Source organism: Antedon bifida, chromosome 4 (genome assembly GCF_963402885.1).
Source record: "Antedon bifida chromosome 4, ecAntBifi1.1, whole genome shotgun sequence".
In the NCBI taxonomy this organism is placed as follows: domain Eukaryota; kingdom Metazoa; phylum Echinodermata; class Crinoidea; order Comatulida; family Antedonidae; genus Antedon; species Antedon bifida.
The window spans coordinates 23,515,748-23,533,163 of record NC_136229.1 but is presented as its reverse complement, the minus strand read 5'-3'; the positions used below and the strand labels follow the sequence as shown (position 1 = coordinate 23,533,163).

General features: G+C 35.4%; 1 protein-coding gene and 1 long non-coding RNA gene across 3 annotated transcripts in view; both read right to left on the bottom strand.

Moving 5' to 3' along the window:
• LOC144841071 (uncharacterized) overlaps positions 1-17,416 on the bottom strand; it is an 83,385-nt gene that overhangs the window by 545 nt on the left and 65,424 nt on the right. The window lies entirely within an intron of this gene.
• LOC144841040 (proton channel OTOP2-like) lies at positions 322-16,247 on the bottom strand. Of its 2 annotated transcripts, none has more exons than XM_078697197.1 (6): positions 16,092-16,247; positions 4,172-4,319; positions 3,618-3,877; positions 2,859-3,057; positions 2,157-2,392; positions 322-1,739 (listed from the first exon to the last, which is right to left on the bottom strand). In XM_078697197.1, the coding sequence occupies exons 1-6, from the start codon at positions 16,207-16,209 to the stop codon at positions 832-834; spliced, it is 1,869 nt and encodes a 622-aa protein (XP_078553323.1). In that variant the 5' UTR covers positions 16,210-16,247; the 3' UTR covers positions 322-831. The 2 variants fall into 2 exon arrangements, with proteins under 2 accessions (XP_078553323.1, XP_078553324.1); XM_078697198.1 differs by having other exon boundaries at positions 4,172-4,316; positions 16,092-16,225.

Sequence of the window (17,416 nt, the reverse complement as noted above, 5' to 3'; positions counted from 1 at the left end):
ATTAGGCGTTTCTGTATTCTACTGCATCATAAGCAAATTCTGTGATAGAGCGTCACATATGTATCACATGTAACATCTTCATCATAGGAAATAAGCCTAACTAAATCTTAACATAGTACAACCGTCACATGTGTTACACATATGACACTGTATTGTAGAATTCGCCTATGATACTGCATCGACATTATTCTACAGAGAATCGGGTGATATGATTACTAATGTTGTTTTGTAAAAAAAATGTCTATTGTTCTAGATTTCACCTTGAACGAAATAAAATATTCTGTAATAGTGTAAACAATAGTTAATTGAAATGATTGCTAATTGTTTGTATGTATATTATGTGTATGTATTCTTTTGTTATGTAAGTAAATCATTGTTCCACTCGCAGTATATTTTCGCCAGCGAATCTCAAACACTATTATCAACAATCAAATAAAAATATATTTTCCTTATTTGCAGCTAACTCATATTTTGTTGTATGTATATATTTGTAAGCATTATTTCAACAGTTATACACTACACGTACGATTTGGCATATAAAACACAGTATTGCCCAGTGGCAATAATTGTTGGTTAGGGCTACTGTATGTATAACATTCCATTGTAAATCATCATAAAAAAGTTAAACATCGTGAATATTTCTCCGCAAAAGAGCTAAAATCAAATACTGATATCTGATTGGTTGATTGGACTTGGCTTTGACTGACCTGACCCTAAAAGTCCGTTCATTTAAGAATCGTAATGCTCTCACTACCGAAAAATATCCATGGCGTTTAAAGAAATTTGTATTACCCTGTAAAAAAATGATATTATGTTGTCATCATGTGCATATTATGCATCGGCATCGACTGGTTTGCCAGAACTCCAGATCTCGAAGAAGCAAGCGGTCGAATGGAAGCGAAAGAGGATCTCCAGAGGTGCGGCCAAATGGATCACCACATACCAGGCACTGGATCCGTAGTAATCATTTTCCATAGCAAATAGGTCGTATCCACCTTTTAACTCGTATGAACATAAGATCCACCAGGCAACATTGCAGACGAGCAAAAACATCAGAATCTGTTTGGTACGTGTTTCTTTGAAATCTTCAGGAGGTTTTCGACTCATAGCTGCCAACATAAGCAACATCTGAATGACAGTCTGTCCCATATGTGTCAATTCATCAAACAGTAACAGCCCGGCATGTTTGTACGTTCCAAGAGTCGCGATGGAAGCCACGAACGTAAACAGACTCTGAAGAAACGAACCGGCAACGCACAAGAACAACATACTGACATCGAAATGATGCATAGGCCCTTCAACGTGTTCGTATTTCCAACCACCTTTATATATTCCATAAAAAGCCATCGCGCATGCTATGCTGCATATAATGTTGAGGAATATACGATACCCGTGGTAGGTTTCAAACGACATGTCTCTCTTCAGCGGGTCTTTGGAATAGATGATGTTTAAGATGAGTATAATCACACCACACATTGTCATGATGACACCGAGAAGTAAACCACACTCGAAGCTAAACGTGTAATCGTGACTGGTATGTGCAGAGTGGTCGTGGTTGTGACTGTGCTCAATGCGTCGATTAATGTTCTGCCACATGACGTACGCTAAACCAGCAGCCATGATACTGTACTCGACTGTGAATGAGTATAGGTACTTGGAGGCATAGTAAACTGCTTTACTTAAACCTTCGCCCTTGTCGCATTGGTATAGCTCCGTTGTTTGATTCGTCGAGTTATAACCTGGACAAAAAACATGATTAAATGTGATTAGGAATGTAATGAAGTATTTCACTAGTTTTTATATGTGTGCTATGGTACCAGTAATGTCATTCGGTGACAGCTGGGAAGGTTATATATAATGATACTCATATAAGGGTGAAAAAATGAGAGACATTTTGTTTCAATTCTACGGTTTCTTTATTCTGGAGACACTCGTAATAAGGGCAACTTTGTTGGGTCTCAAAAACTTGGTTCTCACCACTCGGAAGCAATGCAACGACGTGGGCACAACACAAGTAAGTTGACCAATCACAAGCGACAGTTGGGATGACTCATCGCATCGTGATTAGTCCTTGTGTTGGTTGTATTGTATTTAGGAAAATTCAATGGCTAGAGTATTTAGTATTCACATCATATTCACGTTTAAATTAGACTTACTCGATCCGTAAAATAAGTCTGTTTTGTCTCCCATATATGGAGCACGGCCGTACAAATATCCAGCTTTCTCGGCTCCATAGTCAGCGCCCCCGTCGCCTGTATTTTTCTTTTCACTGTATCCTCCGCCGTAGCTATCGAATTTAAACGTCTTTATTAAAAAGTCTTCCCACGTCTCTTCAATAAGTGTTCGAATCCAGATGGAAAGGTTGGTTGCTACCAGATGCATAAGTGCCATTCTGTGAAAATAAGACGAAACGACATTTGTATTATTATCAACAACAGTTCTTTTCAGAACTAATATACGTGGTGTACCGCAAACTTTATATCATTACATTACATTATAATATTTATTTCTCTTTTCTTTTCTATGTACAAAGTTTGTGATGAATTAATTATAAATAAGAGCGGCGAAACCCGAAAAGCGAAAACTTGTGAATGGCTGCCTAAAATAAAAATTAAGGTACAATTTTATCGAATAACAAAAACAAAAACCAAAGTAAAAAAATGAAACCGATTGAAAATATCAATGACATTTGATTTAGAATTATTTAGGATTCAGTGATTGCATGTGGAAAGTATCAACATGTATCATTATCGTTGTCACGTCATTGCAACATCGGCTTGGTTTGCTACACTTGGATGCAATGCAATTAAGTACGTACGCGCAACGCAATCATTTAGCCAATCAAGACGTGTTCTTACCTACAAAGAGGCGTCCACCGCACCAAGCACACGGATGAAAATCTCCAGAAGAAGTAGATTTGTAACATTGTGAAGGTGACACTGAGGATAGATCCAAAGGCCATGGCATTGCTGTAGCAAGGCTCTCCGGTCTCCACGTACAAAGCTGTTCGCATAATGGCCCATAGGCATCCGCCACATCCGAAGAATAATAGGCCAACTGCAGAATAAAGCAATATAAATACCGATAAATAATCGGAAAGGTTGTTTATAACCAGAATGTATACCGTGTGCATTTCGTACCCTTCTATATTTTCGTGCGTTGCCGGTTCGTTTTTTCCCTCGCCATTTACGTGTTTAGTTTCCTTGTCATTACGTATTTAGATCTCTTACTTTACGTTATTAGTTCCCTTGTTATTTACGTCTTTACGCATTTATATCTTTTGCAATTAACGTGTTTATACGTATTTAGATCTCTTTACTTTCCCTTCTTGTTTACGTCTTTACGTTTAGATCTTTTACAATTGACGTGTTTATGCGTATTTAAATCTCTTACTTACTTTTACGTCTTTACGTATTTAGATCTCTCACTTTACGTATTTAGTTCCCTTGTTATTTACGTCTTTACGTATTTATATCTTTTGCAATTAACGTGTTTATACGTATTTAGATCTCTTACTTTACGTTCCCTTCTTGTTTACGTCTTTACGTTTAGATCTTTTACAATTGACGTGTTTATGCGTATTTAAATCTCTTACTTTAGGCATTAAGTTACCTTACCATTTACGTATTTATTGCTGGCATGGAGATCCCATCGTTCCTCATCAGCCGTGTCTGGAAGCGGCTTCTTGGCAATTGGAACCAGGATAAGCCAAGTTAAAGAAACAAGATACAGAAATATGAAGTATCCCTCGACGTGTTCCAGAGTTACCGGCTTGTAGTCTGTGTTGAATTTGAGGAAGACGTAGGCCATGTCGAGTGTGGCAGCAAGTATCACGACTATTAGACAATGGAGTGAGGATAGAGCTGACCAAACATCTCTGTAGATTAGAAAAAGGTAGTAAGATTTATGATAAAAATATTAGTTAACACAGCTGTCCGCCGCAGGTGTGGTTACACATAGTTTTAAAGCTATGTTTCCACTTCTTGGAAGCAACCCAAGGGCGTAAGCGCGCCGAAATTAATTTGACCAATCACGAGGCGATGGATCACCAAATACGTGTATTGGTCAAGTCATCTTGCAGAATGTGAAGAGAAGAAAGTTACCTCAGATGCCTCGTTTTACAGCCACACTGTAATTCAAATTTCTAAAATAATGAATAATGTAAACTTACTCGGGATTTTCATGTTCCTCCTGACCGTGTCCGCCATACCCGTGGTCTTCTATTATATGAGGAGCAGATCCGTGTGGAAATCTTAAACTCAACTCAAGCGATGTGTTGCGGGCATCGTAATGTGAAGACGGCATCAAGTCGTGAGCTGCTACAAAAGACAAAAATAAGTTGCAAAGTTATTTGATTGTATTTTGTATATTCAAATATTCAACCAACACATAAAGAAACAGAAGTAATATTATATATATTCTTATCGTGTTATTACTGTCTGCTTGGTGCAGGCTTTATAAAGACAGACTTTGTGTACGTGTATGTATACACGTAGGCTAAAACAACCAATCGTTGATCTGGAGTACCACTGGGAATATGATAAGAAAAAAAATGAACGTTTTAGAACATTAACTACATTTATTGATGCATAGTAAAGAAGGGGAGGAAGGTTGAATTATAGGAAAATATATTCAATGCGGTCCAGTTCCAAAAAACAAGACCTAAATGTCACACTTGTTAAAAATGTCATTGTAGCTCTGGCGAAGAATTGTGTCCAAATTGGGTTATATTTAGTATGTGTACACGACAAGACCAATATTGAAGAGCTGTCTATTTTCATGTGGGTCAAAAACAATGGTTATTTATTTAAACCTCATAGCTTTACTTAAAAAATGTACTAAAAATAATCGGTGAAAGCTATATCTTGATTAATTGTTCTACTCAGTGGTTTGTTTCACTAACTACAAAAAAGATGATTCTTTACCAAATTTAGACCAGATATGTGGTCACGGAAGACTTTTTTTGGAGGCAATCTGAACCAGCTGGATCCCAATTCTGCGCCACTTTTTATTATGTTACTAATTTATGCTGTACGTCAAAACTAAAAGACAGATCTTCACCACATTTATACCACAGATAGGTATGTGGTCACGGGCAACTCAATTACATTTTGTAACCAGGATCTCAATTCTGGACCACTTTTTATTATTTACTAATTCTATGCGTACGGCAAAACTACAAGACGGATCTTTACTCGATTTTTGATCCTTTTTCACTTTTTACTCCTTGCGGAGGTTGCAACTCTCTGATTGCTCTTGTTTAACTACATTTTTATTCATTTTACGCGGTGTTCCTTTTACGCGGTGTTCACTTTACGTGGTGTTCATTTTACGAGGTGTTCACTTTACGTGGTGTTCATTTTAAGCGTTGTTCATTTTACGCGGTGTTCATTTTACGCGGTGTTCACTTTATGTGGTGTTCATTTTATGTGGTGTTCATTTTAAGCGGTGTTCATTTTAAGCGGTGTTCATTTTACGCGATGTTCATTTTACGCGGTATTTATTTTATGTGGTGTTTATTTTACGTTGTATTCATTTTATACGGTGTTTATTTTACGCGGTGTTTAATTTACGCGGTGTTCATTTTATGCGGTGTTCATTTTACGCGGTGTTCATTTTACGCGGTGTTCATTTTACGTTGTATTCATTTTATACGGTGTTTATTTTACGCGGTGTTCTATTTACGCGGTGTTCATTTACGCGGTGTTCATTTTATGCGGTGTTTATTTTACGCGGTGTTCAATTTACGCAGTGTTCATTTTACGCGGTGTTTATTTTACGCGGTGTTCAATTTACGCGGTGTTCAATTTACGCGGTGTTTATGTAACTTTTGGGTAACCTCTTGCTGTTTTTCCAGCTTCTTTTATATCACTAGACATTAAGGTCACCGGAATCAAAACTGAAATTAAAACTTTATGTTAATAATGATAAGAATTCTCAGGTGATTGATACTGATCAATACACGGTGAGATAGGGTCAATGAATTAGGTCTTGGGATAATAATGCAGTGTAATGTTACTTATTATTAGAAGTATAAGTTACAATAATATTCATGGGAGTAATTATACTTACTATAATATTCATGAAAGTTGATGAAAACGATAAAAGAGTGAAAGCTAGAGGACCGTAGATAGAGGAGGATAATAATATGGCAACCGTACATAGAGAATTCTAATAGTACGGTAACCGTATATAGATGACTCTAATAGTATGGCCACCGTAGATAGAGGACTCTAATAGTATGGCAACCGTCGTAGATAGAGAGGACTCTAGAAAACCGTAGATAGAGAACTCTAATAGTATGGAAACCGTAGATAGAGAACTCTAATAGTATAGCAACCGACCGGCGTAGATAGAGAGGACTCTAATAGAAAACCGTAGATAGAGAACTCTAATAGTATGGCCACCGTATATAGATGACTCTTAACAGAAAACCGTAGATAGAGAACTGTAATAGTACGACAACCGTATATAGATGACTCTAATAGTATGGCGACCGTAGATAGAGGACAAAGCTAAAAAACAATTAAAAAACTATCATCAGAAAACATTTAATCGTTTACGACAAATGTTTAGAACGAAATAAATACTTCTGAAAAAAAAATATGTCGAAAAAACTCCCGAATATCTAGACGAGGTCTAAAAATAAACAGTGACTAATTTTTGTTATTAAATTACGAATCTTGTATGTAATAATGTTTTAGCTAAATGTACGATTTTTGAAATAGAATTGAAGACACACAGTGAGTAATACAATTAGGCTTATCAATAGTACCTTTGATGACAAAACATAATTACATGCGAAAGTGGAAGAAAAGTATTTTCAACAAACAGTCCCTAGAACTAGCCCAGAAATTACACTAATAATTATTCACTTTCTATTATTCTTCTCCCTTGACATTCTATGTGATCAGAAAGGGATACTAAAGCCTGTTTTATAATTTATTCACGCGAATCGAAAAGTTGTTTTATGCGCATGCGCATATACATATTCTAATCTACTTTTCGTGATGCCAGTGGTCAGCCAATAGACAAAATATTTTATTTTATACAGAATTGAGCAATCTGTTTGCTTATGTCAAACAGTTAAAGAAGTGCTTAAATGAAAATGTGACGTTTATTTATCAAATCAGTGATTTTCATCTTACAAAATGGACTTTATCATCGAAGAATTAAAACAAAAATACATGAATAGTATTATTTGTTTTGGGTTTAATAAGATGATTTTTTTCCTAAGCATATTTGATAAATCAAAACCCTGGTTGTGTATCGGTTAGACTTGCCCCAAGTCTGTAGTTATTTCGAGGCTTTTCGATGTTTTCAAGCTCAAGTAGTATACGTATGAAACGCCATGTGCGCCAAAATATTTATCTTTTTACTAATAATTAGCAAAACTCTGTAGATAGTCTCGGCATGAATTTGTATCTAACGTGGTCTGATAGTCAACAAGTGCTAAACTGCAGCTGCCTAGAACTTTAATAATACCACAAAACCGGTAATCATTACTATTACTATTGTTCATTTTCAACATTATAGGGTATAGATGTTACATTAAGATCGGCTATGTACCGGTACCGTTACCAGACGCACTGAACTAATTCAGAATGATTTAGAATAGGAATACAGTATGGTTATCTATTTATTAACTTCACTTAGTGTGTTGAAATATTGCAGCCGACAAAGTGTGCTTCATGAAGTGGGTACTTATTACCGCACCGCTTGTCATTAAACTGAATCAGATATTTAGAATTTCCTTGTTATGTGACAGATGATGTCACTACTGCTGAAAGATGAAGTATCTAGGCCTAGTATAGTTAATGTAAAAATGTAAACATTACAGATATACCATGAATCAGAGTGATTAGTCGTGTGAACCTAGTACAGGTTTCGAGACGAGGTTTCCCACTAGAAACTCAACGCAAGGACGTAACACAACGTTAGTGATTTGGCAAATCACAAGCGATGATTCGAACAGCAGTCGCTTGCCATTGGTCAACTTCCTTGCGTTGCGCTTACGTCCTTGCGTTGCGTCGTAGTGGGAACCAATCAAGTGAGTTTACCAAAAACAAGCGATGGAATATTTGAACTGTCGCTTGTCATTGGTCAACTCGCTTGGCGTTGCGTTTACGTACTTGCGTTGCGTTTACGTACTTGCGTTGCGTTTATGTCTCTAGTAGGAACCAAGCTTTCTCTTGTGTTATTTTCATTGCTACCGACATAGAATTTCACTAACCATGGAGAAATACAAGTTGTTTCTCCGTGCACTAAACCAAGTAACGGATGACCTAGCGATAGGACAAGTTAAATCGGAATTACTATGATTTTCTGATTTCCTTCAAATAGTAAAAGGCTTTACTTATGACTAATTCTAACTATTGTGCACGTTTTGGAGAAAAAAAGTGTTGGGACGAGTTTCAAAAGACAAGAAACTGTAAAGTAAGAAACTCTCCGGATTATAATAAAGTTTATAGTTGTCTTTTAAGAAGAGCAAGATGTTTGTTTATCTTTGGGTGACTTAATAACCAATTACTGTACGTTTGTTTCTTTTTACTTTTTTGAATAATCTTAGGTCTACATAAAATAAAATGGGTTACGTTTTATTTGTGGAGGCGTGGCATCGACCACGTTTTAGAGGCCTTACTAAAATAGGCTTACTTGAAAAGATCAATTGTTGACGGGACTGAATTGCACGACGCGTCGCAGAAGTTTAAAGCTCTGTCTACACTATCAAACTAGTTTGACAAAAAAAAGTGTGATGTGCCCAAATATGGTAGTGATATGACATCATCATGTCCATTATGGGCACATCACATCACGTAAAGTTTGATAGTGTAGACAAAGCTTTAAAATGGTCTTTCTAAAACAGGCTCATATGAAAAAAACACGAATCATGATACAACTACAACTCCTATTTTTCTGTCAATTTAGTTTAGCCAAACACACAGACAGTGATCTTTGTAACAATTTAAAACTGATTAGGTAAAACGGTTGAAGGTTCTAAGCACATTTACAAACGTTTATAAACCGTTTAAGGAAGTGTACTTTGATAGCCCAACGTCAAAACGTTTAGCAAATTGTGATACAAGTATTCGGGTTTTTTTTCGTTCCAGGCTACAGTATATTTATAAAAAAACAACTACAATGGGCCGGAAAGAAGCCATTTAGCGGTTAATTTGGAGGAATTTAATTAGGATAAAAACGAATACTCACGGTACTTATCGCCATAATTTCTTGTTCGATATAAACTATCCCGAAACCAGTCCGAAATCCTTGTCATGTTTCAAGAATTAACATATAATTCGAGAAGAGAAAAAAAATTGTTGTGCGTCTGTTTTCACCGGACGACGGTTATCCCATTAAAGTATACTAATGGGTGGATATAGCAGCCTCGAAGCGTCCGGTTGTTGTTGTTGTTGAACCCGTCCTTGTGGAAAATATCAAGTAGTAGGTTGGTAACTACAACGGGCCTAGAATATTATATAATCATCCGTTTAACAATTTAATTGTTATGTTTAACCGTAACGTGTGTAAAGCGTTTACACGTAGTAATATATTGCACTTTAACGCGTGTAAAAATGTGTGCGTCCTTCACTATCTGTTAGTGGTGAATTCTACAGGCCGTCGCTGGTAACTTCTCAAAGTAGTTCCTTTACTCATTATGTAATCTGAAATGGCCTCGATCTTTGTCTAACCTTATTAAGAGTGTGACCACTACCGCCTAAAAATTAAAGCAATCCGACTACGTCATCTAGGCCTAACAACAAGACAAGATTCTGTTACTATGGCACGAGAGACGTACGCATGTTGACGCCATGTGACGTTTTATTCGGCCTTAAACCAGACGTAGTTGTTTTGTCTGCAGATGTTGTTAAAGTTTTTGTCAAAATATAAAATATAATATAAATAAAAATGTAAACGAATTTTAACGAATTCTTTTAATTTATCGAAGTATTTTAATGATATTTTATTTTATGACCTTTTTAATTTAAAAAAAAATAAAATTTACCAACGTTTTTAACGAATATAGACCTACTTATTTAATAAATACACATTTTTATTTTATAAGTTTTCGTAAGATTTGTATTCATTATTGTTCAAAGGATTGTGTCTGTAACACCTGACTCATGTGAGACGACATCCGTTTCTTGTTAGTAACCATATTAACGTATTATGTCCATTTTTAATAGTATAATTTGGTGGATTATTCAATGGTGAAGGGCTCCACTCTGGAATTTCAAACGTCCCTATTGACTTTGTGCGAATTCGTTAACGTTGTATTCTTCTTGTGACATATGCATATATAAATTTGTTTTCTTCCTTAACTTTTATGAAAGTTTATCTCATGATTTTCTTTGTGATTTTTTTTCTTCAAAAATTTTACTTTTCCGATCTGTAAGATCCCTCCAATATTGTAAATAGCAATGTAAATATATATTTCTTAATAAATGTGAAGTGAATAAATTAAAATTAAAGTTCTTTTTTACAAATCTTCTGTCTAAACCCACCAAACCAAATAACAAATTAATATTTTTAATATTTTTTTTTTCATGATTTTAAAAAGCCGTACTGCATTGTGTTGGTAATAATCAGTTATGCTTGGATCCACATGACCCAGTGCAAGGACGTACGTACAGCACAAAGTATTTGACAAAGCGAGAGGTTAGACGATCCGTCGTAATTTACTATCCTAGAGAACCAACCTTAATTTCAGATAATCCGATATCGTATATGTTGGTACGGTATTCACCCTCCCCCAATAGTAATAATTAATAATCTCGTTAACACTATAATATAGTCTTGACTCGTCGGTGTTTGAGTTGAATCCCGACGAGACGGTAGTTTTTAGGTCGTCGCGAGAACTTTGAATATGTTTAATTTTCTTCTGACGAGACTCGTTGGGCCTTGTCGTACGACGCTGTCTGAGTTGTCCTTCACCGCTTTATCATCATTATCATCATCATTTCATCATCGCTTTATATGACTGTTTTGAGCTGCAATAGTTTCGAAAGAAGGAGGTGAAGATTATCGGAGTACGAAACTTGTAATCGATATACAAACAATTTAAAATAACGTTATGACTACCAATTATTAATTGTCAAGGAAATAAGTAAAATAACCAGGTCAGTGTCAGGGTCATTTTTTCTTCTTGCTGAGGATAAGCTTCATTTCTACTAAGGCTTCGTTCAGACGTTAATCTTTGCCAACATGGTCTGATGGATTAATAATAACTAATAATACCGGTACACTCGGTGCAAATGTATAAATAAATATATAAATCCAAAGACAAATTACTGACAGTCAGTGGCTGGATCTCAATAGAGATACAAAATAAAGTAAGACAAAATTCAAAACGATAAAGTAAAACAGCAAGACAAATGTTGGGCAACACTAGCCTTTCATCAGTATAAGAGAGAGTACTGAAACGAAATTAAAGCAGAATTTTGAAGTCATTCAAAGAACCCTCAATATAGAAATACATAAATTCACGTACGGCTTCATCAGTACTAGTATGTGTTTCCATGACACTTGACTTCTGTAGTGACTGTAGCACATCGAGAATGTACAAATGACAATTACATATGATAGCAATTAATGATGTCTGCTAATTGAAGTAAGTACGCAGATGTTTGCGAATGTCGTAATCAGGATTTAAACCAACGATTGTCTCGTCTGCTTAAGGCAAGCGTATCTAATTAATGCCCAGGTATTGATTGTTTGCGTGTCTATATGATCTGAAACCATACATTTTAATTATAAGATATTCAAAATTATAATTTCTTCTGCAATATGGCGACTAGAAGTCTGCATGAAAAGCCTGAAGCTAAGGCCGACGAAGTGACATGATCGCGGCTCTTACTAATGCATTCAAGGGAATCAACACCCCGAAAACACCTCCCGTTAAATTATAAAGGAGTTTCTCAGTCTCCGGGTGATATTTCTCTTAAAGATTGGTTAGGCCTATACGATTTTCAATTGTATTGTGAACATTATTCGTTAGATTCTGATACCACGCTTATTATGAAGTTAAATGCCGAATGTCTATGACTGCAAGGAATGGGGATGTGAGTGAAGCTTTAAGTATTTTAAAAATTGCCTTCCAGTTAGATGATGAGTCTGCTTCCGTTTTTAGTTCTTGTTTTTATTCCCGTCACAAAAGTGATGTTGAAACATCGGCTGACTATAGTTTATCTTTAATAAAGTTATATTCCCAACTTATTGAAGCATCACTGAAACAATTACAGAATTCCACTTTAAAGCAACGCTTTGTAGAAGACGTGGGTGACCCACTAGTTCGACGTGAGCTTCGTCGTCGTATAGAATTGTCTAGTAAGACTAAATCATTCTTTAAAATGAGAGAAGAGGCCTTAGGGCTTTTCAAAGGGGAAAACCCAAAAGTTAAACCCCGTATGTTTGAGGTGGGATATTCCGGACCGGTAGAAACATTGGCGATAACCGAGTTAAAGCGGGGGTTAGATGTTATGCACAAAGACTCTCTTTCCAAAATCCAAACCCTCGACAATCGTATTCAGGTTCCAAGGTATTGTTATAACTGGTGGTCAAGAAGGCCATGTTAAAAGTCAATGTAATGTTCTATTTGGTTTATGTTGGTCTTGTGGCCAATCTAGTCATTATTCTCGATTTTGTCCAAATAAAGCCCGTGGTAATGTTAGCAGGGTTCCAGTAAATAGTTCTGCAAATTTTTCAGAATGTCACAATGACACCTCCCCCATAGTTAACCCAGGGAATAATAGGGACTTTTAGATTGATTGGTCACATAATTTATATTTGCGCGAACATTCATTAGTTCTGATTGGTTGCACAATGTTCGCGTCGTAGATAGTAGTTTGAAATATGAATACGCATGCGCATTAGTAAATGCTTATGCAACGTGGTAAACCAGCTTTAATAATAATAATAATAATATTTATTCGGCAAAAGTTCATAAAGTACATTTTACAATTCATCTTGCCAGGAGCAAGTAATAGGCATGAGCCCAAACAGAAAACTGCTCTTACTCCATCATTACTTATAAAATACAAAAATAACAAAACTAAGTAGCACAAATTAAGTCAAAATAAAACAAAACAAAACAAAGTGAGCTATTACTTTTGATTCTCGGGAATAAATTCGACTAGTGGAAAACAGGCTCTAACGTTTTTATAAAAACTAATAGGCCTATCTATCAAACATTCTTAAGTCCCATTTACACTAGGGCGATAACTATCGACGATTTTATCGTCGATAGTTATCGCTATGTAAATAAAGTGTATCGACATTTTTAAAGAGCAATGCTATACGTTTCTAGGAAATTCATACTCCCAAAATAAAGTGATTAATACTCCTATTGAATGTAATAGTCAATTTGATGGGAAATCATTGATTAAAATGTGTTCGTTAAGTTCGTGTGACAGGAATGATGTATTCAGTGAATATCCATCCCTGTGGACTCCTCAGACAGACCAATACATGTAAGATTACTTAATAGGTTTAATAAATGTGCAGTATGATATTCCATACTGCAATGGCAAAAGCGTACGTCCGAATGACCGCCTGCTGCACATACCCAAGATGGTGCGTTAATAGACTCTTGTTGCTTGATGCTTATGTTGCTGAATGTGAAAGGCTTCGCAGTATTCGTCACCAACAGAGTGATTAAAAACCTAATTGCAGATGCTTATAAAATGTCTGTATACAAATATTTTAACAAATAACGAACTCAACGGGGCTCATCCGTAGCAGAGAAGTACTTAGCTTGGTTAAATAATGTTTTGGACCTGAGGTTATCGTCTGTCATGACGGGATTGGGCCATATATACATAGACTCTTGTTGGTATTTTTAGCATTAGAAAAACCATGTCTCCCCTTTTATGTTATAGGTTCACGCATGCGTGGTTATTTCACTCTTACTAATGTATATTTATACAATACAGTTGTCTTTAGTGTTGCAATGTAATAGGTCCTGGTAGTTATTTTTTTACAGGAATACTGTTTGAATCAAATATCAGTTTTATTTCTTGTCTTGTTACAATGTAATACCGGTTATTTTTGTTATTGCTATAACACAGATCTTTTAAATATCAAAATATATTATACAAAGTGTTACTTTGTTGGCAATCTCATTTATAAAATAATAAGAAAGATGTCAAAGTACCGATTCTTTAAGTTTAGATATATTTACATATTCATTTTAAATATTTATTTACATATTCATTTACATATTCAAATTATATTAATTACACTGTTCCCTGGTCATGCAGTAAATATAGTGAAGCTAGTTTAAATAGTTTATCTATCCTGTAATTGGCGAGTTACTCGCTGTTGGATGAGTATGACCAAAAAAAAATATTTCTTTACTTTAATATCGTATTACCGTTTCCGTTTTTTAAGAATAATAATTGAATAAAAAATATTATTTAAGCGTTATTGCGAAAATTGTCTGAATATGACGTAATCGGTTCACGTGATGGTGACGTATTTATCATGTGATACTTTATGAGAGGATGAAACACAACTATTTTTATTCACAAATCATAATTTCTTTAGGATTATTGTATTATTGTGAAATTGAATAGTATATTTATCTTTCCATCTCTGTCTCACTGCATTTTTACAAATCTTTATTGGAGACATGGTCTACAATTGCTATTTTCTATATCATGTGCTGTACAGGTATATTTGTTAAAATTTACAACCAAATTCAGCGCCTTTATCTTACCAAAAGATATGGAAAGAGTTTTGTATCAATTTTGTTCAAATGTTTGGAATCTATTTTTGTATAGCTTTTCTGATTCGTTATACCAAGATTATTATAATTCTACAAAACAGCTTATCTCTCTTTCATTGAATTGATGTATTATTTGACATTGGTAGTGACGAATATAATATGTTCTTTTAAAATGACCTGAATACTTGCCTATTAACAATGCCACATACATGGCTGTAGTCGCGTGCGCAAATTTGAGTTAGTGTTTATCGACCGACTATATAGAGTCGCGTTGCACCCGACTAAAAATTGCGTGTGTAATGCAAACGACAAAACATAAATAATAATAGCATTTATCTTTGTTTTTGTAACGGAAACAACGGCTCACCAGAAAGAATGTTTTTCCATGGAGCTATAAATTATAATATAGGTCCATGGTTTTTCAATGAGGCTGTAGGCCTATATGTAACAAAAATAATATGTAAAAAACACAATACGTAGATAATAACAAAACAAAGTCGTAAATAATTTAAGTAGCGTAGCTCTCAATATTCTCAATAAATCAATAAATAAAATAAAAGTGTATAGCATTGTATAAACGTAGATCTCGAGTACACCAGCAGTGATGACGGCCATGTGTCTTTAGAAGAAGACGGCTACAAGAACATCAACAGTCATTAAAGTAACTAACCCGGAAACAGGTCAGAAAGACATTCAGTAGGCTAAATGAATTGGTTATAACATTAAACTGTTTAAAGTTTGACAAATATTATAGAATATCTTAACATCGTTTGTAAATTGTTATTGACCGAGTCTTTCTTCTGTTCATCAGAAATGAAAACAGTCCGAAAAAATTATTTAATTTATTGCCAGCGATTTATTGCATGCGTTTCAAAACGTTCCGTTTAAGATATTTCCGCCTGTCGCAACGACTCTATGTTTACACTCAAGCACTGCATTAGTCATCAATTTTAGTTTGTTGATAATAGAGAACTTATGCTTAAAACAGTAATTAAGTTACAGCTAAATTATTCTAGGGTGGTTAGAGTTGTTGCCGTCAAGTTTAATAGCCACAAGTTTTGATTATTCGTGGTTGCAGGGGTGGACGGCCGTTCCTCTTTTTGGTGGCTTTCTTGACACTTTTAGTAACTTCCGTAGGCATAATACACCATTTTATTTGTTATCCTGATCTACACCCTAAAATGTCCAATCCCGATAAAATACACTCTGTTCAGTCTCCAAGACCTACATTATTAGTACCTCGATGGTGGCACTTCCTATCCTTTCAATTCCTGGAAATGCCACTTACCTCTGGTGCGGAAACGTTGCAGAAAAATTGTAATAATGCATAAATATTGCAAAAACTATCACATAATCTATGTCTTACCTTTGGACATATTCTTCTTCGTTCTTGAAATAAAGTTACCGACAGTCTCAACGAACGAGTTACGATTGTAACCACCGCCTCCACTGTAATCGTACGAATGCGATCCGTAGTTATACATTGTCGTCACTTTTGTCGTCAAAATGTGCAATGGCGGTCGTAAGTGCCGCACGGGTATGGTCTGTCCCAGTCTATCGCTGTGGAATGGTCTCAAATTGTGAATGCTAACGGGCGTTTAGAAGTAAGCAAGTTTTGATGACGTAGTATTAGCTGGGGAAGTTGTATGATTCACTCGTTTATAACCTGCCTGTGGATCTCATGCAAGCTACAGTTGGCATGCATTGAATTTGGGAAGTAATGCATGTACAGATTTTGTGCGAACGCTCTAGCCTACTCACAGGTTTATAATTAGTAAAGCTCTTTATAGATAGATACACTCAATTTTAGATATTCCCTCTAAGCTGCCCAGAACAATTATTACTAAAACAAACACAGAGCTAAATTATACATACACAATTAATTAGGGGGTTGAGGTTGACTTATCTTAAAATCCGTTTTGCTGTGTCGTCTGGTTGTTGCAAAGTTCAGAAAGGCTTTCAACCATAATAAACCCTTTTATCAAGAAACCAGTTTTCGAAATAAATATACGTTTTCTAATTTGTTTATCTTATTTTAAAAAGGCTTTTGTTTACTAAGCCGCCTTACATTTAAGAAGAACTTTAAAATTTATCTGCCGCGCCTGATAATCTGAAAGTCAAGATAGTGTTAAACATTAACATCCACATTAGTATTGTTTGCAAACTTTGCTAATGTAGACCTTTGCAAACTTTGGAAAACTCAGAGTTTGCGTGCGTTTGCAAACTAAAGTTATCTTGTGTAGACTTCTGCAAGCTTGTTTTCTGTAGTTTGCCGTTTGTCAACTGGTCTACACTAGCAAACCTTGGAAAACTTTTCTTGCTAAATCGGAGTTTAAGTTTGCAAACAAAAGTTTGTCAGTAGACTAGGCTTGTCAAGCTCAAAGATCTCTAGTCTTTACTTTCATTGCAATACGAGCCGTATATATTGCACAGATCACCTATCTCGGCCTAGTGTCGAGTTCAAATCTATAGTCATAAATTGTGTATTAAATTACATTCAAAATGTGTTTTAGTAAATTATTGCATGATCGTCAATCACGAGGACAGAATGTGACGCATCTTATAATTTCCTTTTCTATGTAACTATAGAAATGTTACATTCAATTCTAATTACGGAATATGTTTCCATTTGTCGTGAACGTTTCCGTTCGAATAGTGCCTTTAATTAAGCCGTGTCAATAGCCTATTATA